This window comes from Dermochelys coriacea, chromosome 11 (genome assembly GCF_009764565.3).
Source record: "Dermochelys coriacea isolate rDerCor1 chromosome 11, rDerCor1.pri.v4, whole genome shotgun sequence".
Lineage (NCBI taxonomy): Eukaryota > Metazoa > Chordata > Testudines > Dermochelyidae > Dermochelys > Dermochelys coriacea.
The window spans coordinates 10,491,792-10,514,964 of record NC_050078.2 but is presented as its reverse complement, the minus strand read 5'-3'; the positions used below and the strand labels follow the sequence as shown (position 1 = coordinate 10,514,964).

The 23,173-nt window shown below is 40.7% G+C and overlaps 1 protein-coding gene across 1 annotated transcript in view; it reads right to left on the bottom strand.

The window, feature by feature from the left end:
• Nucleotides 1–2,860: 2,860 nt before the first annotated feature.
• SLC49A4 (solute carrier family 49 member 4) overlaps nucleotides 2,861–23,173 on the bottom strand; it is a 141,185-nt gene continuing 120,872 nt past the window's right edge. The window contains exons 8-9 of the mRNA XM_038421665.2: nucleotides 11,416–11,598; nucleotides 2,861–4,703 (exon numbers count right to left, since the gene is read on the bottom strand). Coding sequence (XP_038277593.1) covers nucleotides 4,588–4,703; nucleotides 11,416–11,598 — 299 coding nt within the window. The 3' untranslated portion in view covers nucleotides 2,861–4,587. The remainder of the gene's footprint in view (nucleotides 4,704–11,415; nucleotides 11,599–23,173) is intronic.

Here is a 23,173-nt window from a genome sequence, read left to right as displayed (position 1 = left end):
CACCAACGTACTGGTTAACCTGCCAAACAATTACAGTGAATTATATTTAGATTCTAACCAATCTAATAAACCAGACAAAAACAGCATCTAAAACCAATTGTTTGACACAAACTAGTCAACATTTGTTTTTCTCTTAAGTTTAAAAAAATGACTCGAGAAATAGCAGATTTATTAATAAATTGCTGCTTTCACAGCTTTATAGGATATCAAAAGCCACAGGATAAAACATCTAATCCCTATACACATATCAGTCAATTCTCACAAATCTTGTATCTTTCCCCCTTTTTGGTAACAGCCAATATACACATACGGATCAACTTTTTTCTTCTTTTTACAATGTAAGAATATGTATTCACTCTTTGCTGAGTCCAAATGTTCTCCATAAACACACACTCCAGGTAATACAGCTCCTTCAGATAGCAATATAGTCTCTTTCCTATATGCAACAGTGGCATGTGGTAAATTCCCAAGTTTCCAGGATAGAAACATGGTAATGCTCATACAAGTTGCCATGTAGTGACTACTGTTTTCCCAATAGAGTTACCACAAAATAATGACCGTTATTTGAAAGTTGCTTTGCAATTCACGTGTCGCTATTGTACAGAAGATTGCACAAGGGACAGTGTGTCTGACAAATCTACAGGAGTCTGATCAGAGGTGCTGAACATCAGCAGGTCACATCTGAATGCATTCCTCACTGGATTTGATGAGAGCTGCTGGTGGTCACCACTTCTTGAAATTTAGTCACAAGCAAAATCATGGTTACTAACATGGTTCTACACTCAAGTACCTCTCTGAGCATCAACAAACCAACTTTTAATTGTATTTGACAAATGTAACTTGGTATTTCAATTTTAAAATGTCCTACAGAGAGACAGGACATCTCCAGCCCATTTCCAAACAACTGGATCTGTACAAAACAGTCTCTCCATAGCATTGTGGATCCACAAACCACATATATAGGCTGAAATTTTCCCAGACACTTAGGGATTTAGGACATCCAATATCCATAATTTCCTCCTTCATATTCTATGGATACAGGAACTACATATATAGTTTGTATCTGTATATGCTCTATATCCAGTACAGTATATTACAGTACCTAAAATCCTTGGATACGGCACTTTATGTTCAGTTGATTTTCTACCACAGAAAATAATTTTCTTTGAATATCACATAGATGCCTGGCCAACCCTTCTCTCTAGAACTGAACTGGGAATTCAGAAAGCTCTGATTCCGTGGTACTTGTATGGACACACATTTAAGAGAGAAAAGGCCATAAAGGAAGGAGAAAGGAAACGAGGGAAGAAGTGGTGGGGGATGGGGTGGAGAGGGAACTGAAGAGAGACAGAAAATAGAGATGGAAGTGAAGCCCAATCCTTCTAATTCTTTAGCAGCAAGAGAAATAGTACAGCTCATGAGCCAGTTAAAGGAAAAAAGCAGCATAGCTGGAAGTTGAATTTACAGTTATTATGGAGCCAGCGAAAAAATGAGGAGCAGCCTAGAATGTAACTAGCTATTTAAAACAAAGATCTATTACAAGAGAGAAATGGGAACTGCACAGCCTCATTGCTCACATTTTCAACACAAATAAAAATACAGCATAATTGTCTATATTCTAGTAGCTTTGCACATATCAGGGCTAGGAAAAATTGCTCTTCTGGATTTCTACCGGAAATAACTCACAGCCAAGAGGGGAAAGGGAATATTGTCTTTTCTCAGAGTATTTTCCTGTTAAAATCAATTACAGTTATGGTCAGAAGTGTTTGATTTCAATCAGTGTCAGTACTCACTGAAAATTAGAGGGACAATTAAAACTAAGTTGCACTTCCAAAAACTGATGTGCTTTTTTACTGCTGAATAATAAATATGAAATATTTTATATTTAATTTCTGAATTTTTTCTGGGACTACTCAATATTAATATATAAGCAATATTTAAAACCCTCCCATTGTCTCTTTCAGTAAGACCTGATTAACCAAAATAACTTTTACCCTCACAAAGTCAAATATAGTAACAGCTAGCCTGCTCTGGTAATTGTTAGTCAGGCAAACTCTCATTGGCTTCGGCTGGATTTCTACCTGAGTAAGGGCTGCTGGCTTGGATTCAGTGGGGGAGAATGCTTTTTGTGCAGTCAAATGAAGATCTGAGCTATTTTAAAGATCATGTCTAAGTGCATTCTAACTCTAACAAAGCCACAATATTTTATATTTCCCCCATCCTCTGTTCTCCAACACATTCTCCTCCACCTGCCACCCAAAGATATGTTGATCTGATGAAGTCCTCAAGTCTGAAAATTAATTTCTATTTATCATATTAGCAGACTTTACCTATGGGAGAACTTCTTTATATAATTGGGATCTGCTCCTGTAGTTCTTCCTCAGGCAAAAGCTCCATCAGGCTCAAATGGAAATGCTGGTTGAGTAAGGACTGTAAAGTGGTGGCTTTAGCTAAATATAGTAGAACATAGCCAAGAAAGTTGAATGGTTAACACCTTTGTACCAATCAACTGGTGAAGACGGTAAAAGGATATGTCCAACTGTACTTTGCCAGTTTTCTTCAGCAGCTTGAACACGCTGATTAAATTTAGTTAGGATATCTCAATACAGGTAGCTCCATTATCTGACTAGTGCCTTTTAAGGAATAACTCTGATCTTGTAATAGCTGATGTAGCCAATAAACAAAGTCACAACATCCCATTACCTGCTATGGTAAATATGCCCATTTCTTTGAAAACAATAAAAGCAGATGATCTGAAATAACTTATTTCATTTTAATGCATGAATACAATTTTGAATTTAAAATGTCAATGAAATATTCGCTCTCTACTGAAAGCAGACAGAACAAATGGATACATAGCTGAAGGGTAGTGCACAGTTCAGCTTTTTTTTTTTTTTTTTTGAGTTACAGTGGCTGTATTACTCAGGAGTGGCAGAGCAGAGCCCCTCACAGGAGTGGAGTGCATTTGATTCAGATTTCTCACTGAAGCAGAACATTACATGCCAATGCCCTCAAACATGTACATATCCCTCTATATCAAATAGCTACATTAAAAAAAGACATTCATCCAATTAAATAAAACTCATGTCACAGTTGGTATATGCGTGCAACTTCATTCACTGAAATAATAGCTTTAGTTACAAACAGTGGCATACCCCCATCCAAAGACATGATTTTTAAATAAACCTATAAACACACTCTACATACAATATTTATATATTATATAATTATATACAACATATAAATATTATACACACACACATCTGTACATATATACATGTGCACACACACATTATACAGAGTACAGGAACATACTCAGAATGGAAATCCAATAAATAGTTTTGAACTGAATTATAAGAATTCAGAAATTACTAATCAGTTTAAAATTGAATTTAAAAACTACTCAAAGTGTCTTAAATATCTCTGTTCAAGCAAGGGCCAGACTGACCACAATTTTCTGCTTGGCACTGTACTTCCCAGATTATGCCAAAATTCATGAAACAAAATATTCCACAGGATTTGTCATTTTGCTGCTAACAAGAGCATCTCACAAAGTCCAAAGACATTTCAGAAAAATGCCACTTTTAAAGAACTGGATATTTAAAAAACATTACTTAGGTACCCATAATTGTAAACTAATCTTAAAAATACACATGCACTATAGCTCAAACCCTAAAACCTTTACTAATGCTAAACTTAACAGGGGATTTGGCCCTACACACCTACATTATTTAGTGGCATGAAATTGGGGTTCACAGTATTAATTGGAGATGAAAGAGAAGTATAGTGGTGGCCATTACATCATCAACCTTTATCAATAGAGACATCTGAGATACCATAGTTCTTTCCTATTCTAACCATATGGAAAAATTGCAGAATTTCAGATGCTACTGTCAGCTATGGTGACTTTTAGTCGTAACTACTGTATAACTAAAACTGCACTTACCATTCAGTACACACTTGTTCTGGAGTGAAACTTGAATCATTTCTAACAACAGTGCAAGGACTGCTAAGATTAGTCAATATGGTTGAAAACCCAGGTACCAAAGTCTTACCAGAAATGGCTTTATTTGAACATAGTGTAGTGCAGCAAAACCACATTATTTTAGCTTCTATGTTTGCTGGCCTTTTAATATTTAAATGTGTTACCTATTTGAGTTATAGATTTTTTTAAAAGGTTACTCACTATTCGTATTCTGATAGAAGATGGAAAGATTACTGGTACCCTGGCATCTCTTTAAGTGGTTTGAGTTGGCACAGAAAATCTGTACACTTAATAGCTGCAAGTATTGTTTTTTAAATAAGATATCACAGTTCTGACTAGAATATACACATCAGATATAGTCCACTTTTGTGTATTTTAGGATACTCTTATTCCCAGCTGAAGTACCACACTGTTTATCAAGTCTGTAATAAAGATCAAGTCAACAGATGTTTTAAAAAAATATTTTCATAGTCTGGTAAAACCACATTTAAAATGTTGTAGTTTCTTTGCTTTTTCCGCCATACAACTGTGCAATTCCAAGCAATGTGCAGAATGGAGCATCGATTTCCAGTCTCTCTCAAAACTCTGTCAGTTCTGTGCTATTAAACTGAGACAACGACATCAAGATAAAGTCTATCATAGGATTCCCTGAAACACAGAATGAGGAATAGGCTGAGCAAACATGATCCTGGGAGGCACCAGTTGAACCAGGACAACTCTGTAAAACAAAACAAAAAATGCAGTTTCAGAAGTTCATATAACATCTTCACCATCAAAGCAATCAGGACTTAAATACTGGAAACTAAAAGTTTAACTGATGGCTTTGAGCTAGCTCTGCTCTAATAGCAAAACAGTAACAATGCATGGGATTGAGAGGTGGATGAAATATTTTATGAGATGTTATGGATTTCTTTTTAAAAAACCTCAATACCATTAATTAATTTATTAACTTATTCATTCACCTTTCATAGATTCTAAGGACAAAAGACACTATTATGATCATCCAGTCAGACCACCAGTATAACATGAGCCACAGAACTTCCCCAAAATAATTCCTAGAACAGAACTTTTAGAAAAATATGAGGAGGTTACTTACCTGTATGTGGAGGTTCTTGAGATGCATAGTTCCTATCTGTATTCCACTGAGAGTTATACACATGTGCCATGCGCCTGGAGCATTTTTAAGTAGTAGTGTCCATTGGTCCGCGCATGTACCCTTGCTCTGCCTCATGATTTCGACCAAGGTGATAAAGGGTGGGGCACACTGATTGCACTGTCAGTTCCTTTTCCACTGCAAATCGAACAGAACTCCAGCGGAGGGGAAGAAGGGCAGGACTGGAATAGAGATAGGGACAACACACCTCAAAGAACCTCCAATTACAGGAAACTGAAAGTTCTCTTCTTCAAGTGATGTACCCTATTGTATTCCACTGAGGGTGATTGACAAGCAGTATCTAGCTGGGAGGGTGCAAGGAAGAAGATGGCACTGAGGAATGGAGAACAGCCGCACCGAATGAGGCACCCATCGCAGAGTCTTGCTCTAGGGCATAATGCGAAGAAAAGATATGTGCTGAACTCCATGTGGCTTCCCTACATATGTCACTCGGAACCATGTGAGTCTCAGGAGAATGCTCAGAAACATGACCCGAAGGCAGCAAGTCCAAAGCTGGGGAGTGCGGTCTCTGATGAGGTGAATGCACCAGGAGACGCGGGACCTCACCTCATCTAGGTCAAACAGCTCAGGAGGACCAAAAGCTGACTTGAGTCTCCCTTGTGTCAGCAGCATGCACTCCACAGACAGAGCTGGGGCCAAAACCAGGGCAGGAATGGAGGATTGCCTCTGAACCAATGATTCCCATGACTTGGGGGGTATTGATCCGGAAGGGGTACGCAGTTCGGTAATCAGGATCGGAGGATCCAAGGTTCTATGTGACTTCTTGTTGTGTTTACATGCCGTGGAATGCGCCACTTTTCCGTGGCTAGAACCCATGGAGGATGCAGCGTCCTTCGTAGGTCTTGAGGAAGACTTAATGTCATGCTTATGCACGTTTTCTTGCCTCACGGCTAGGCCCCGGCACAGGGTCCGTAGTGCTGGTACCAGCGGAACCGGACTGGAGCATCATGGTAGGAGGCGCTCTCCTTGATGCTCAGGTCAATATACGGGGAGAGAGGGGATCCCCAGCCTGGATCCAACCGCGGCCTCATGGCAACATCTGTGAGGTGTTTCCTGAGATGGAGAGCCCGGCATTCCTGGGTATGGGCTAGGAAGGAGAGACAGACACTGCACCCGGATGTGATGTGGGCTTCGCCAAGCAGCAAAGGCAGCATTGGTGCTAGTCACTGATGGGAAGCGAGTGAGGGCAGGAAGTGCAGATCTTGAACTCTGGTATCTTTGGCATATTTCAGTACCCAGGTGTGGGTGCTGATGGGGAAGAGGGCAGGAAACCGGCAAAAATGGCATCCCAAAATCCTTAAAGTCCTGAACTACCACTACCACTAAAACTACTACAAAAATAACAAAACACTAACTATACAAGAATAAAACAGTCTTTTCTCCTGAAATTAGGAAAGTGTGTCACAAGAGATGAGAGAACAGAAGAGGCTCTGACTCAGACCATGCAGTGGTGGGAAGGAACTGAGGCCGTGGTTGGTCCGCCTCACTCTTTATTGCTTCAATCGAAACCATGAGGTGGAGCAAGGGCGCATGTGTGGAGCAATGGACACTGCTATTTTGAAAAACTCTGGTTCCGGGTGCATGCGTATAACCCTGAGTGGAATACTATAGGGACCATCACTTGAAGAAGAACCAATATTGATTTAAAAACAGTCAGTGATGGAGAATCCAACATGACCCTTGGTAAACTGTTCCAATGGTTATTTACTCTCACTATTAAAAATGTATGCCTTTTTTCCAATCTGAATTTGTGTAGGTTTAACTTCCAGCCATTGGATCATGTTATGCTTTCTCTGCTACACTGAAGAGGCCATTATTAAATATTTGATCCCCATGTAGGTACTTGTAGACTGTAATCATGTCACCTCATAACCTTCTCCTTGTTAAGCTAAACGGATTGAACTCCTTGAGTCTATCGCTATAAAGCATGTTTTCTAATCCTTTAATCATTCTCATGGCTCTCCTCTGAACCCTCTCCGATTTATCAACATCTTTCTTGTATTGTGGAAACCAGAACTGGACACAGTATTCCAGCAGTGGTCACAGCAGTGCCAAATACAGAGGTAAAATAATCTCTCTACTCCTACTAAAGATTCTCCAGTTTGTACATCCCAAGATCGCATTAGCTCTCTGGGCCACAGCATCACACTGGGAGCTCATGTTCAGCTTATCCACCATGACATGATTCACCAGATCTTTTTCAGAGTCACTGCTTCCTAGAACAGACACGACCCCCCCTCACCCCATCCCTGCAAGTATGGCCTACATTCTTTGTTCCTAGATGTATACGTTTACATTTAGCCATATTAAAACGCATATTATTTGCTTCTGCCCAGTTTACCAAGTGATCCAGATAACTCTGAATCAGTGATCTCTGTCCTCTTCATTATTTGCCACTCCCCACAATTTTTGAGTCATCTGCAAACTTTTTCAGTGATGACAGTAGGGAAAAGAAAACTAACCTTAAATAGCAGTCTAATTGCTTCTTAGGACTTGTCTACACAAACAATTGCATACACCGTGGAAAGCTGCCATAGTCTAACTATTCACAAACACAATGAGAAAAGGAGTACTTGTGGCACCTTAGAGACTAACAAATTTATTTGAGCATAAGCTTTCATAAGCTACAGCTCACTTCATCGGATGCATTCAGTGAATGCGTCCGATGAAGTAAGCTGTAGCTCACGAAAGCTTATGCTCAAATAAATTTGTTAGTCTCTAAGGTGCCACAGTACTCATTTTCTTTTTGCGAATACAGACTAACACAGTTGCTACTCTGAAACAAACACAATGGTGACATGTTAACCATTAATTAGAGCACTTTGATTTAGTCCTCTCTGAAACAGAACTAGCTCAAAGTGCTCTAGCAAACTGTTAACACACGTTGGCAGGGTATACCCAACTAGAGCTGGATAGTTTCACACCCTATCATGCCATGATCTCGTTATTAGTGTACCCAAGCCCTTAGATTTCTACTGGCTAAAATATGAAAAGGATAATAAACAGCACTTTGATTATGCATCAGTTCAGCTACACAATTTGGACATGGAAAGCTAATTTCTCAACAGAAACTTTTGTGCAGTAAAACTATTCAAGTTATAAAGGTCCCATAAAAAACTCTCAAGAGACCTCTTTGTAACCATTAAACGTAATGGGTAAGAGCTCTTAAGAGCGTGCGTCTTGTAGGTTTGAAGAATCCTCCCCACTGATCAATATTTAATTATTAGTTTAGCCATTTTAATCAGAAAGCAAAGGCATAGCAATTCCCTTTGTTTTAGTATTTTGTCTCTGCCATAAGTTACTGAAGAAGCATCAGTTTTACTGGAGGATGGTCTTTTGCCTCATTCAGTATTTCTACAGAATTCTAAACGCTCTCTTAAGGTTTAGTAATCATCATTAAAGGCTCCAGCAATGCTGCTTAGTTTAATCCATAATTCATATGGCTAAAGGTAAAGCACAATGTGTGTTCTGGAATGCAAAAACACAACTTCAGAAAATTCGAGAAACCAAACCCCAGAAAATGGCAGTACAAAACCCACCCCGTAAAAACCCGTCTCTTTTCATGTAGTAAACTTAGACATGCCTCACTAAAACTCTTTGTTGGTTTAAGTATGACTGCTGTATTCCCAAAAGTTATCAGAAACATGCCTCACTAACATTTTCCTCAGAAAACTATACTTGTGCTTAACTAGACTGAACATAATCTAAATCAAACATCGAAAAAGGCTGAGAATTTTATGACCTATTTTAAACCTTTTCTTTTTGTACTACAAAAATCAGTAGAGCACTAGTCAATTCATGCTAACACATTATAAAAAGTCCAAAGTTTAAAAAAAAAACAAAAAATCTAGAACAGTGAAGTAAACATGAAACAATATGCAGAGACTGGGCTTTTGATACTAGAATACAGTGCTAAGAAGTTAGATTAGGGATTCTGAAGTCTTAAATCTCACATTCTAATCATCTGCATCAGAATCTTCAGTCTGCTAGAAAACTCTAAGGATTGGCTCCCCAATAGCCTTAGTAATTGGGACACTAATATCAGAGTATGAGGAAAGGTGAGACATCAGAATGAAAACTAGTGACTGATTATATGATTTGAAAATGAGACCGAGAGGCCTAGAATTCTACTGCACTTTAGTTGGACTGACAGTAAAAGATGTATGTAAATCAGAGGAGAAAAGACTGATTTAAAAAAGGAAGCATTTTTATTACAAAATCATTTTTCATTTTCCAATGGATTTTTCTTTTGGTAACAAAGCCAGTAATTTAATCAAATGGACATTGATCAAACCTTAGAGATCATATAAAAGATCATGCTTTTAATAACTTGAGACACTGCATCATTGAGAATGCATTATCTTGAAGATAACACTGTAACTCACTGCTTCTTCCTTTGAAAAAAAAAGACTACAGCTTATGCTTTTTCCATGTTTGCATTCACGTGTATTTATTGACATCCTTTATTGAAAAAAGTACTAGATTATTCTAAATTATGGTCCAAAATCATGATTTTTCCAACATGTTACTGCCACATTTTGAGGTATTACTGTAGAATACTATAATACTTATTTTTAGTAAAATGACCTCAGACCCATTGATTTGGCACTATGTACTGTATCCTTATACTCAATGGAAAATGAATTCATAACACTGGACTTTCTCATTTAGAAGTACAGTACACTGAAAATATTTCAAATTTGTTTTGTTTCATCTTGCCAACTCATTTATGAATATTGGAAACAATCGTATTTGTGTTAATGCAGTTCACATCCACTACTATTCTCAACATAGATTCGATTGGTTTCAGAGTAGCAGCCGTGTTAATCTGTATTCGCAAAAAGAAAAGGAGTACTTGTGGCACCTTAGAGACTAACAAATTTATTAGAGCATAAGTTTTCGTGAGCTACAGCTCACTTCATCGGATGCATTGTTAGTCTCTAAGGTGCCACAAGTACTCCTTTTCTTTTTATAGATTTGATTGAATCATTGCAATTTGAACAAGTTTCCTAAACAAACATCAAATCACTTTTAACTGGTAGATGCAGGCCCATTTTTTGAAAAACTGGCTTTTAATTTTCAGGCCACAAATGTAGTTTAGATTTCTATCAGCTTACACCTACAAAATAGTAGTAAGAAGCTAGAATGAATTTACAATTATTCCTTCTTACAGTTAATTGTAGGTAGAAACCCAGAGACTAGCTGAGACATCTGAAAGTCTGGCCAATAATTTAATATTTTTAATTTCAAAATACAGTTTACTGTGAAGTTTACCACTTTCCTCTTGGCTGGGAACATAACATTTTAATTATGAGATGTCTTGATAATTATACTTAGAATTCATATAAGATTTTATATTTACAAAGCAAACTACATACATTTTGGTTGAAAGTATTCTTCTTGTACCAAGAAAGAAAAATTAACCTTGCTGATTTCTACAAATAAAATAGCAATTTGTAACTTTAAAAAGAAGAATTAGTGAGGTTGCAGGGTTTTATTCTAAACTTATCTAGGTTTTCATATTGTTACCATAGTAACTCGTATCTAAATGCAAATATAATCTGCAAGATATACCACTCAAAATTACGACACATTATGTGACCAAATAAATAATACACAAGAGATGAATATAATAAAAGAATTACAAAGAATTTGTTGGAAATATCAACACACAGGATTGCCTTAGCATATTAGACCACATCAGAAGTGGATCTACACATCATCTATTGCCATATTCTGACTCGGAGCAGTGGCCAATATCTTATGAAGGTAACTCCCTCCCACCATCAATAATTCACCCAGCCATGTGTTCAATGATAAACATTGCAGGGACAGAGGAGAAATTCTTTTCTGACCACCACCAGCGAGCAGTTTATACCCTGAAGCATGAGATTGGATTAGCTTTATTGTTTTATCTAGCATAGCTACAAATGTTTATTAATGGCCAGAACATTTATCCAGTTCTTTGTAAAAATCCAGCCCTCATGTTTATCTCAATAGCTTCCTGCTGCTGTGAGTTCTATGCAAAGTCTGGCTATCTGTTTTCTAACTGAAGGATTTCATTCTTCGATTGGCATGCATGTAAAGACAAACAATTACAAGTCTTTTCTCCCACTGATGTGCAGGAGACTTATGCACAGAATTAGCATTAATGGGAGTTCAGTATGTAAATCCTCCTCCCACTAGTGCCAAAATAGCCCCCTTATAGAATGTCTTCACAGAGAATTACATTTAGTAAATAGCTCATATTTCTTACCTGTATGGTAAAATGTGAGAAAAAACAAAAGCACTCCCATAAACATGTTACTCAAAAAGGTGACAACACCACACGTAATTCCTTCTGGAACAGGGTAGACCGTCTCCACGAAAAGCTCAAAGAATATAGGTATGCTACTATTCAGGAATACTCCCAGCAAGATACAGGATGTGTATAATGTAGCTACAACAAAAACCAAAAACAGTGGTTTAGTTTCATAGTAGCATTTTGCTATCGTATTTCAAACAAAAGATGCCCATGATATTAATAGGAGTACTTGTGGCACCTTAGAGACTAACAAATTTATTAGAGCATAAGCTTTCGTGAGCTACAGCTCACTTCATCGGATGCATTTGGTGGAAAAAACAGAGGAGAGATTTATATACACACACAGAGACCATGAAACAATGGGTTTATCATACACACTGTAAGGAGAGTGATCACTTAAGATAAGCCATCACCAGCAGCGGGCGGGGGGGAGCGGGGGGGGGAGGAGGAGGAGGAAAACCTTTCATGGTGACAAGCAAGATAGGTTTCAGAGTAGCAGCCATGTTAGTCTGTATTCGCAAAAAGAAAAGGAGTACTTGTGGCACCTTAGAGACTAACAAATTTATTAGAGCATAAGCTTTCGTGAGCTACAGCTCACTTCATCGGATGCAAGATAGGCTAATTCCAGCAGTTAACAAGAATATTAGAGGAACAGTGGGGGGTGGGGTGGGAGGGAGAAATACCATGGGGAAATAGTTTTACTTTGTGTAATGACTCATCCATTCCCAGTCTCTATTCAAGCCTAAGTTAATTGTATCCAGTTTGCAAATTAATTCCAATTCAGCAGTCTCTCGTTGGAGTCTGTTTTTGAAGCTTTTTTGTTGAAGGATAGCCACTCTTAGGTCTGTAATCGAGTGACCAGAGAGATTGAAGTGTTCTCCAACTGGTTTTTGAATGGCATATATCACATTGGTAGATGCGCAGGTGAACGAGCCTCTGATAGTGTGGCTGATGTGAACCACTAACCCAGGAACCTATCCTTGCAACAAAGCCCGTTGCCAACTCTGTCCACATATCTATTCAGGGGATACCATCATAGGGCCTAATCACATCAGCCACACTATCAGAGGCTCCTTCACCTGCGCATCTACCAATGTGATATATGCCATCATGTGCCAGCAATGCCTCTCTGCCAGGTACATTGGCCAAACTGGACAGTCTCTACGTAAAAGAATGAATGGACACAAATCAGACGTCAAGAATTATAACATTCAAAAACCAGTTGGAGAACACTTCAATCTCTCTGGTCACTCGATTACAGACCTAAGAGTGGCTATTCTTCAAATAAAAAGCTTCAAAAACAGACTCCAACGAGAGACTGCTGAATTGGAATTAATTTGCAAACTGGATACAATTAACTTAGCCTTGAATAGAGACTGGGAATGGATGAGTCATTACACAAAGTAAAACTATTTCCCCATGGTATTTCTCCCCCCCACCCCACCCCCCACTGTTCCTCTGATATTCTTGTTAACTGCTGGAATTAGCCTACCTTGCTTGTCACCATGAAAGGTTTTTCTCCTCCCCCCTCCCCCCCCCCCCCCCCCCCCCCCCCGCTGCTGGTGATGGCTTATCTTAAGTGATCACTCTCCTTACAGTTTTCAGAGTAGCAGCCGTGTTAGTCTGTATTCGCAAAAAGAAAAGGAGTACTTGTGGCACCTTAGAGACTAACAAATTTATTAGAGCATAAGCTTTCGTGAGCTACAGCTCACTTCATCGGATGCATTGTGAGCTGTAGCTCACGAAAGCTTATGCTCTAATAAATTTGTTAGTCTCTAAGGTGCCACAAGTACTCCTTTTCTTTCTCCTTACAGTGTGTATGATAAACCCATTGTTTCATGTTCTCTGTGTGTGTATATAAATCTCTCCTCTGTTTTTTCCACCAAATGCATCCGATGAAGTGAGCTGTAGCTCACGAAAGCTTATGCTCTAATAAATTTGTTAGTCTCTAAGGTGCCACAAGTACTCCTTTTCTTTTTGCGAATACAGACTAACACGGCTGCTACTCTGAAACATGATATTAATGCTTCAGTAACTGGAAGACAAAGGAGAATCAGACCTATTTTTACCTCTGTGCATCATATGGTGTATAATGTCTCTCTGATTAGTAGTCAGCATTTATTTTTGGTTCGATCATTTCAGCAATTTTTATTTGGATACAAACTGAATTCCTAAAGATACATTGAGTGATTTGGAGTATGTTTACCAAATATCAGAAAACAGAAAACATTGGAAAAAATATTTATGCAAAGAGACATCTAGGCTGAGTTACCTCCAAAGTGAACAATAACTGTTTTATACTCAATTAGAGCAGAAACAATTACTGTACTGAATCAGACACGAACTGGAAATTAACATTTTGACTCTCAGTTCCAAAGGTCAGAACTAATTTTTGTTTTCACTTTCCAGACAAATAATACTAATGATCTACCAGCTACTAAGGCATTGCAGGATTAGCCTCTAATTCGGTGGTTCTCAAACTTTTGTACTGGTGACCCCTTTCACATAGCAAGCCTCTGCTATGTGAAGCGACCCCCCTTATAAATTAAAAACACTTTTTTGTATATTTAGCAGCATTATAAAGCCTAGAAGCAAAGCGAGGTTTGAGGTGGAGGCTGACAGCTCACGACCCTCCCTTGTAATAACTTCGTGACCCGCTGCGGGGCCCCGACCCCCAGTTTGAGAACACCTGCTCTAGTTGAAAAGGCAGATCATTTGTCATTGCAGGACTCTGATTTTTCATCCCGGATGCATAATATTAGAATATGGCAATTTCTTTAATTGGCTTGGGTATTTTGTTCTGTAACTTCTGATGTCACTGCACTTCTTCCAGTTTCATGCTAGTATAGATATTTTAGCTGGAAATCTAGATCCTCTAAAGCTATGTAGAAATAAAACATTTTTTTTTTCATTCAGTAACTCTTTAAGGATCCAAATCAAGAAAGCACTGATTTCAGTGGGACTTAGTCATGTGCGTAAGAGCAGTCCTGAATAATGATGGTTTTCTGAACTGGAGTCTCAGTGACATGAAAAGACCTATCAAAGGAAAAGCAAACGTAAGGGAAAGAGTTAGCTAGAAGAAATATTAAGACCGAAAAGAACAAATAAAATGTCTAGAATATTTCTTGGAGGTTCTATAAGAGCTCTGGTGATATGAAAAGAAATATCCTTGAGATGCAAAAAGTCACCCAATTGCTAGGAAAAGATTTCCAATTTGAAGATATCTTTACCCTGTGCTGTGGCAGAAGGATGATGTATGAAATCTGAAACTATACTATAATAAAATATTCATCATGGAAAGTGGAGAATTGAAAAAGCTGTGCTTCATCTTAAATTAAGCATTGCTCAATCTCTTAACTGAGAAGTTGTTAGTAAGCAGGAGACTTTTGGCTTAAAAAATTCACCATTTGTCAAAATATGAGGTATAATGAAAGGCAGAAAACAAGGCCTTAGGAGATACAGTAGAAATGCCTATTCATCAGCTCAATCATTTGATGCGGTTCTCTGCCAAAACACAGAGACGTATTTCTTTCCCTAGAGCAGGGATTTTGCCTGAAAAAGGAGAGAGAGGAGAGGAGCAGAAAAGGCTGCCAGGAACATGATATAGTGGCAAAACTTTGGAAGGGGACTGTTCAAGCTGGCCTCTATATTTGTTTTTAACAGACTTGGATATGATTGTCTCTCTCTCTTTTTAAATATGAGAAACCGTAAAAGCTTTCCCAGCTCCTGTACAATCTTTTATAACCAGCTGGAAGATTTCAGAGTAGCAGCCGTGTTAGTCTGTATTCGCAAAAAGAAAAGGAGTACTTGTGGCACCTTAGAGACTAACAAATTTATTAGAGCATCTAATAAATGCTCTAATAAATTTGTTAGTCTCTAAGGTGCCACAAGTACTCCTTTTCTTTCAGCTGGAAGATGAAAGTCAGGAACTGTTCCAAGATAAGTTCAGAGTTCTCAAAGAGTGAGAACAAAATTTAGTATCCTGAAGCCAACAGGTTCTTGTATCTGAAATTGAATGAGTAATTCTCCTGCCATGATATCCACAGATTCTGCTGCAAGCTCTCATTGATATTTTGAAGTTAGTAAATCTCTCGCAAAAATCCTGGTTACATCCAGTAGCACAGCCTCTTGCTTTCACACTTCCCTAATCCCTGTTAAATAAACAGCAATCATTGATTCAGTTTTCTAATTTGTAGCTATCTATTTAAATCTTTTTTGGTACCAGAGGCAAAAAGGGATCTGGTAGTGGCTTCTGAAGCTGCAATGTCAGAATAGAAGACAACAGAGACAGGTCTTTTCTCCCCAAAAAAACTCAGCTGGATAAATCTATGGACACCTATTTAGAATTAAAGTGAGATTCTCTAATACTTTCCAAAGAGAAAATACACAAGGAACTAGTAACTATTGGGAAAAACTTCAGATGGTGAAAATACATTAGCCATTCTGCGTTTGAGAAATTTTGCCCCAAATTTTAAATTCTCGCAATTTAGCCAACCAGTTCTCATTAACTTTGAGAATTGTGTTCGTACACTACAGCTTCGTCTACAGTACACACTTACTTCAGTATAACTATGTCCTGCAGGGGTGTGAAAACTCCACACCCTGAGTGACATCGTTATATCAACTTTAACACCAACCCCCAGCGTAGACAGTGCTATGTTGGCAGGCGAGCCTCTCCTGCTGACATTGCTACTGCCTCTGCCTGAAGTGGGGTTATTAATTTGATGGGAGAGTTCTCTCCTGATGGCTTAGAGCATCCTCACCAGACACACTATAGCAGTGCAACTGCACCAATGTAAATGTGTAATGTAGACCTGCCCTAAATCTCAAACAACTCTAAGATGGAAAAGAAATCAATCATTGCTAACTGAATAGTGTGCACCAGTGTTGAACACTAAGGCACAAGCTACATGACTTGGGAGGCTCTAATATAATCAGGTTTGCTCCAGGACAAGCTGTACTTGGCAAGACAGAGATTTGTCCAGCAGAGGACAGAATGAGTTTGCTATAGTGAGTTCCTATGGAATTACAAAACGTCCTAATGCTGATTCTGCTGGAGAAAAGAATGGCATGCTAAAGTAACTAAGAGAGCCCCTGAGTTTGGAGGCAAAAAGCTCCAGCTCCTCTCATAAGCACCATGTGGGATGGAGTTGTCTACAGAATTTTCCGTATAGCACCTTCTTATTCAACTAATCTATATCCGGTATGTTTTCCAAGCCACATTGTTTGCTTTTGTGACAAACATACATTTTTATATTACAGTGAGCAATGCAGAGTCAACATATCACCTTGAAAGACATTTACCCTCAATCACCACAGCATTATCCAAGATACTGGTGTATATCCTTATTAGAGTAGATAGCATTGCATTTTCCTATTCCAATGGCCTATCTGAGTAGGAACTTACATGGCCCACATTGCAGCACTAACTGTAGGGGAATGCTTCAGTATTTCAACATGCCATCATTTTAATGCTGGCAACCATCACATAGAAGTGCAAAATGGGTTCTTCTCTGCCTCATTCACCAATACCGAAAAGTGTCAACAGTACTGACTTCAGAATCTTTACTGCTGTGGATAATAGTTATAGATAAGGCTGCGAGTCTGTCACGGAGGTCATGGAAGCGATGGATTCTATGACTTTCCGGGACCTCCGGGACTTCTGCAGAGGCCAGTGCGGCTGGCTTGGGGGCCACCTGAGCAGCTCATGTGCACCGACCACTGCTGGGCCAGTCTCGGGTCACCGTACTCCTCCCCACACAGCAGAAGTTTGGGTATGGCAGGGGGCTCAGGACTGATGCAGGGGGTTGGGCTTGGGGTGAGGGCTCTGGGTTGCGGTTACCTCTGAGGGGGGGGGGGGGGGAGAGAAGGCTCCCTGGAAGCAGCAACATGTTCCTCCTTTGGCTCCTAGGCAGAGGCATTGCCAGGCGGCTCTGTGCACTGCCCCCGCAGCTCCAATTGGCTGCAGTTCCCGGCCAACGAGAGCTGCGGAGCAGACGCTTGAGGCAGAGGTAGCATGCGGAGCCCCCATGGCTGTGCCTCCAAGTCCGCCTAGGTAGAGGCCGCAGGGACATGCCGGCTGCTTCCGGAAGCTGTGCGGAGCCAGATAGGGAGCCTGCCAGCCCCGTTAGCCCCCACCTCTTCCCCCCCAGCAGCAGTGGTGCCCACAGGATACCCCCTGCCCTAGAGCCCCCACAGCGCCCCTGGGACGCCCCTTGCCCCAGAGCACCCAAGTTTTAGTAGGGTGTATAGTACAAGTCATGGACAGGTCACAGGCCATGAATTTTTGCTTACTGCCCGTGACCTGTCCATGACTTTTACTAGAAGTATCCATGACTCAACCAGCCTTAGTTATAGATCATATTTATATATATCCTTTTCAATCAGAAAGCTCTTGGGACATTGCATAAACATTTAAATATAATATATCATAAAACACACACACTTTAAAATCTTAAAAAATACTAAAAAAGCCAAAGCAAGAGGATCAATATTAAAGGCAGAAAGAACAGGGCGTGTTGTAGATCCCAGGATGAATGTACAGGACTTGCAGTAAGAAAATATAGCTTTAAACTTGAACTAAGAAAAAATGGATGTGGAAATGACAGTATTAAAAATCTGAAGCCTCCAATAACATATTTATAATCATGTCTCTAACTGTAACCAAACTTTAATGACATTTCCATGTTATGGTAGTATAAAGCATCTAAAACTCCTGAGTGCTGGAAATATAATAAATAATTTTACTGTATCAATTCAGCATTTAAAAGTTACAAATCCAATTTGGTTGACTATATTGAGAGTCATAAATAAAATATACAGTGCAAGAAAAATTTATTGGAAGAAGTCAGATAAATGGTAATCCAAAAGTGGCTTTGGCCTTTTATTTAACATGCTGTAGTGAGTACAGTACCTAAAATATCAGCTCAAAGGGTGACAAAGCTGCTATGGCAGGGTGAGTGCCAGCTATTAAATAGAGTCCATTTATTTCTCATAACAGGACTTCAGGCTGCATGATCATTAAAGAGTCCCATGATTTTTTTTTATGGTTTAAAAGAACAGATGTTAAAATTGCACTAAATGCTTTTTCAGTTAAACTCTGACTACCATCAATGGTGCAGAATGTAGACAAGTGCAAGTACCACCAGAAAAGCTAACATTTCTTCCTCACTCCCTTACTCCAAGACAGGGTAAACAACTAATTTGTGTCTGCTTGGATAAAAATACACACCAGAACTGTACTTCATCTGCGTGACATATATCATATCAGAAGAGCACTTGCCCTTTCTTATGAAAGGCAATTAACTGGGAAAAGAGCAGTGTGCTAAGACATGTGCTTAAGCCACTTACATTAGCAAGCTCTAGTCAGTAAGAAATAATAGAATCTTTTTTTTTTAAAGCAATTGTGATAGAGTACTTGGTATTTTTAGGACTTATATAGATCTCTGTGTATAATAAGCCGCCATTAACTTACATACTAACATAAGAATGGCCATACTGAGTCAGGCCAAAGGTCCATCTAGCCCAGTATCCTGTCTTCTGACACGGGCCAATGCCAGGTGCCCCAGAGGGAATGAACAGAACACGTAATCATCAAGTGATCCATCCCCTGTTGCCCATTCCTAGCTTCTAGCAAACAGAGGCTAGGGACACCATCCCTGGCCATACTGACTAATAGCCACTGATGGACCTATCCTCCATAAATTTATCTACTTCTTTTTTTGAATCCTGTTATAGTCTTGGCCTTCTCAACATTCTCTGGCAAAGAGTTCTACAGGTTGACTGCGTTATGTGAAAAACTACTTCCTTTTCTTTGTTTTAAGCTTGGTGCCTATTAATTTCATTTGGTGATCCCTAGTTCTTGTGTTATGAGGAAGAGTAAATAACACTTCCTTATTTACTTTCTCCACACCAGTCATGAGTTTATAGATCTCTATCATATTCCCCCTTGGTCGTCTCTTTTCCAAGCCAAAAAGTCTCAGTCTTCTTAATCTCTCCTTATATAGCAGCCATTCCATGCACCTAATTATTTTTGTTGCCATTTTCTGAACCTTTTCCAATTCCAACATATCTTTTTTGAGATGGGGTGACCATATATGCACGCAGTATTCAAGATGCGGGCATACCATGGATTTATATAGAGGCAATATGATATTTTCTGTTTTATTATCTATCCCGTTCTTAATTATTCCCAAAATTCTGTTCTCTTTTTTGACTGCTGCTGCATTGGATGTTTTCAGAGACTATCCACTATAACTCCAAGATCTCTTTCTTGAGTGATAACAGCTAATTTAGACCCCATCACTTTATATGTATAGATGGGATTATGTGTTCCAATGTGCATTACTTTGTATTTATCAACATTGAATTTCATCTGCCATTTTGTTGCCCAGTCACCCAGTTTTTTGAGATCCTTTTGTAGCTCTTCGCACTCTGCTTGGGACTTAACTATTTTGAGTACTTGAGCAGTATCTGCAGCATCCGAAGCTTTGACACTTACTGTATGCATAGCACACATGGTTGTGGTTTCCATAGTTCTCATGTTTTCTGAGGAGACACCAGATCTGCCACTTCAGTATGAATAGCATAGGCAGAATGTTCATCTAAAGCACTGCTGATTGGGCTGCCTTTGGTTGGGCACTCTCCCAAAGGTTAGCATGGTGCTGCCTCAGTGGATGGGATCCCTAACCAAGATTCTTGTTTGAACCATGTAATATTTAAGTTTGAGACACCACCAGGCCAGACAACGCTCTAGTGCCCATTCCAATCACACCTACTAGGGAGGAGAGAATGATATGCCTTGATGATAGCATCACAGCCAGAAAAAGTCAGCTGTATAAAGGACAATACCTAACTGTGATTAGGGATCGACATCTCTCATAAAAGGTAAAAAAAGTGGCTCAAGGTTTGGTTTCTTGGTTTCAGAACTGGTATGGGAATACTGCTTACAAGAAGACAAACATTTCCCTGTTTGTATATCCCAGATTTTCCAAAACCATTTATTGATGGGGCAGATGTATGAGCTTATTTGGTTATCCGTTACTATAAATTTCCCTGGCAAGAAGAAAGAATTGGAATAGAGTAGTGCCCCCCCACAGCTTACCCTATCCACATCCCTGCCCCCTCCAGAGCTGGGAGTAGGGCTGTAGTTCCTGCAGAGGGGAGGGGGGAGACGCAACACACAGATGGGGTAAAGGGGCCAGAGCCCCAGCTGGGCTGGGGGCAGGGTCGGAGCAGAGCAGGAAGCAGAGGGGGGCTGGGTGGTGCACCCTCCCCACCCCCCATGGGGGCTGGCCTCGGCCACACCATGCCTCCCCAAATGTTCCTCTTGCCTCACAGCTTGGGGACCTATAGAATAGAGGAAGTGGTTAAACAGTGGTAGCCATTTAGCTATTTTCAGCTGGTATTAGAACACAGCAAAACTGGTCTCAATCAACTCCTAGAATATCATCATTCCAGGAAAGTCCTGAAATGTATATTAACTGCCTCCTCTTACATGACACCCTCTCCAGAAGTGGTTCACAGACCAGCTGCTCATTCAGTCTGGAGAAGAGAAGACAGAGGGGACATAACAGTTTTCAAGTACATAAAAGTCTGTTACAGGAAGGAGGGAGAAAAACTGTTCTCCTTAACCTCTGAGGATAGGACAAAAAGCAGTAGGCTTAAATTGCAGCAAGGGCAGTTTCGCTTGCACATTAGGAAAAACTTACTGTCAGGGAGGTTAAGAACTGGAATAAATTGCTGAGGGAGGTTGTAAAATCTTCATCACTGGAGATTTTTAAGAGCAGGTTAGACAAACGCCTGTCAGGGATGGTCTAGATAATACTTGGTCCTGCCATGCATGCTGGACTAGATGACCTCCTGAGGTCCCTTCCAATCCTACAATTCTATGATTTTGATATCCACTGTCTTCAATAGATTTTGAATCAGGCCCTTAGTGTCGGGGAATGTCAGGCATACTGCAAGTGAGTGGTGCTGTTCAAGCTTCCCCGAACCACTATTATCTATTCCTGGGGGAATTCTGTGGGACTGAGCGCCCACAGAAAATGCACTGCCCCTTGCAGAATTCCTGTGCTTCCCTGCAGAAAACAGCAGGGAAGCCAAGGGAAGCTGTGCCCGGAGAGGGAGGATGACAACCATAGGCAGTTTTTGGGAGGGATTGCCCCCCCAAAGAGAGGCAAGGCATGGGAGGCACACAGGGTAACGTGTCACTGCCCCACCTCATTTCTGCAAATGCAGAGCTGTCCAGCTGAAGTAGGCTGTGTCTCTCGGCTCTGCTGACTCTGCAACTGAACGTTGCCTCCTCGATCCTAGTGTCAATCATGCTCCCCTTCTATGTGCTGGGAGCCTTCCTGTATTCTGGGCAACAGTGAGCGCCAGCGATGGGGCTGGGTAAGCGGGGGCAGGGGAAAACGAGGGAAGGGGGAGAAGAGGCAGTGGGGAAGGAAGGAGGAGTGGAATAGGGTAGGAGGAAGGGAATGTGCGAGTTGGGGGAGAGGGATGAGTTGAGGAAGAAAAGGGGATAGGGGAATCATGGAGGGAAGCAGGAGCCTGGCATGCGGCATCTCCTCGGCAGCAGCTGGGGCTCCCCCATTAAGCAGGCACATTGAACCTCACCCTAACATGCCCTACCCCCCTAAACCTTGACCCCCCCATACTCAGACCCCCACCCCACTGAGCCCCAACCTGCTGCACCTGGATCCCCACCCCATCAAGCCCCCCACACTCAGATCCCCACCCCACTGAGCCCTAACCAGCTGTACCTGAATCCCCACCCCATCAAGCCCCACTCCCTCATCACCCAGACTCCCCGCACGTAGCCCCCACACCCAGACCCCCCCCATTAAGCCCCATTCCCCACACCCGGACCTGCTCCCGCTGATCCCCAACCACCTTCACCTGGATCCCCTGCAGAGTCCTATTGCCCCTGTACCCGGAACCCCCCAATGAGCGTCTGTGCATCCAAATCTCCCACTGAGCCGCCCACACCCAGATTGTCCCACACAGAAACCTCTCACCCTACACCTGTATCCCCCCACACTTGGATCCTGCTGCCCTGAGCCTGCCCGCCCACACCTAGTGTACCTGGTGCAGAGAAGCAGGGCCCTGGGGTGTTCCTGGGGCAGGCCTGGCCCTTGCACTATGTCAGGGTCAGGTGCCGCCTCACTGCCAAGTCCCTATAGCGGGGGAGGTGGAGGCTTCAGGGTGATCTCCCACCTCAATACAGACAGTGGCCTGTGCTCCCCACTGCCATGCTGGAGCCACATTTATTTATTGACAAATAATATTTGCAGAATGTTGCAGAATTTTAAAATATTGTGTGCATAATTTTTTTTTTGACGCAGATTTTTATTTTTTTGGCGCAGAATTCCCTGAGGAGTAATATATCCTGACCTCCAGTACTCTGGTTATTCCACCTCTTAGGAGCAGAAAAACTGCACGAAGTCATGTAGAGGTTTCTATGGATAAACAAGGAGGAGGGTAGCTCTAAACTCATTTTCTCTTGGGACTCAACACAGAATTTAAACAGGTCTTTAGAGATCTAAGGTGTTTCTAGTTTGGCAATCATGTTAGAATCCAAGTGCCAAGATGATAGGCTGGTGCCTCACTTAGATGTCTGTTTGGTCAATTTTACTGAACTCTGAAAATGTACTGAATGATAGAAATTCTGCCCCAAAATCACACCCTGCCACTAATCTGTTTGTTAAAG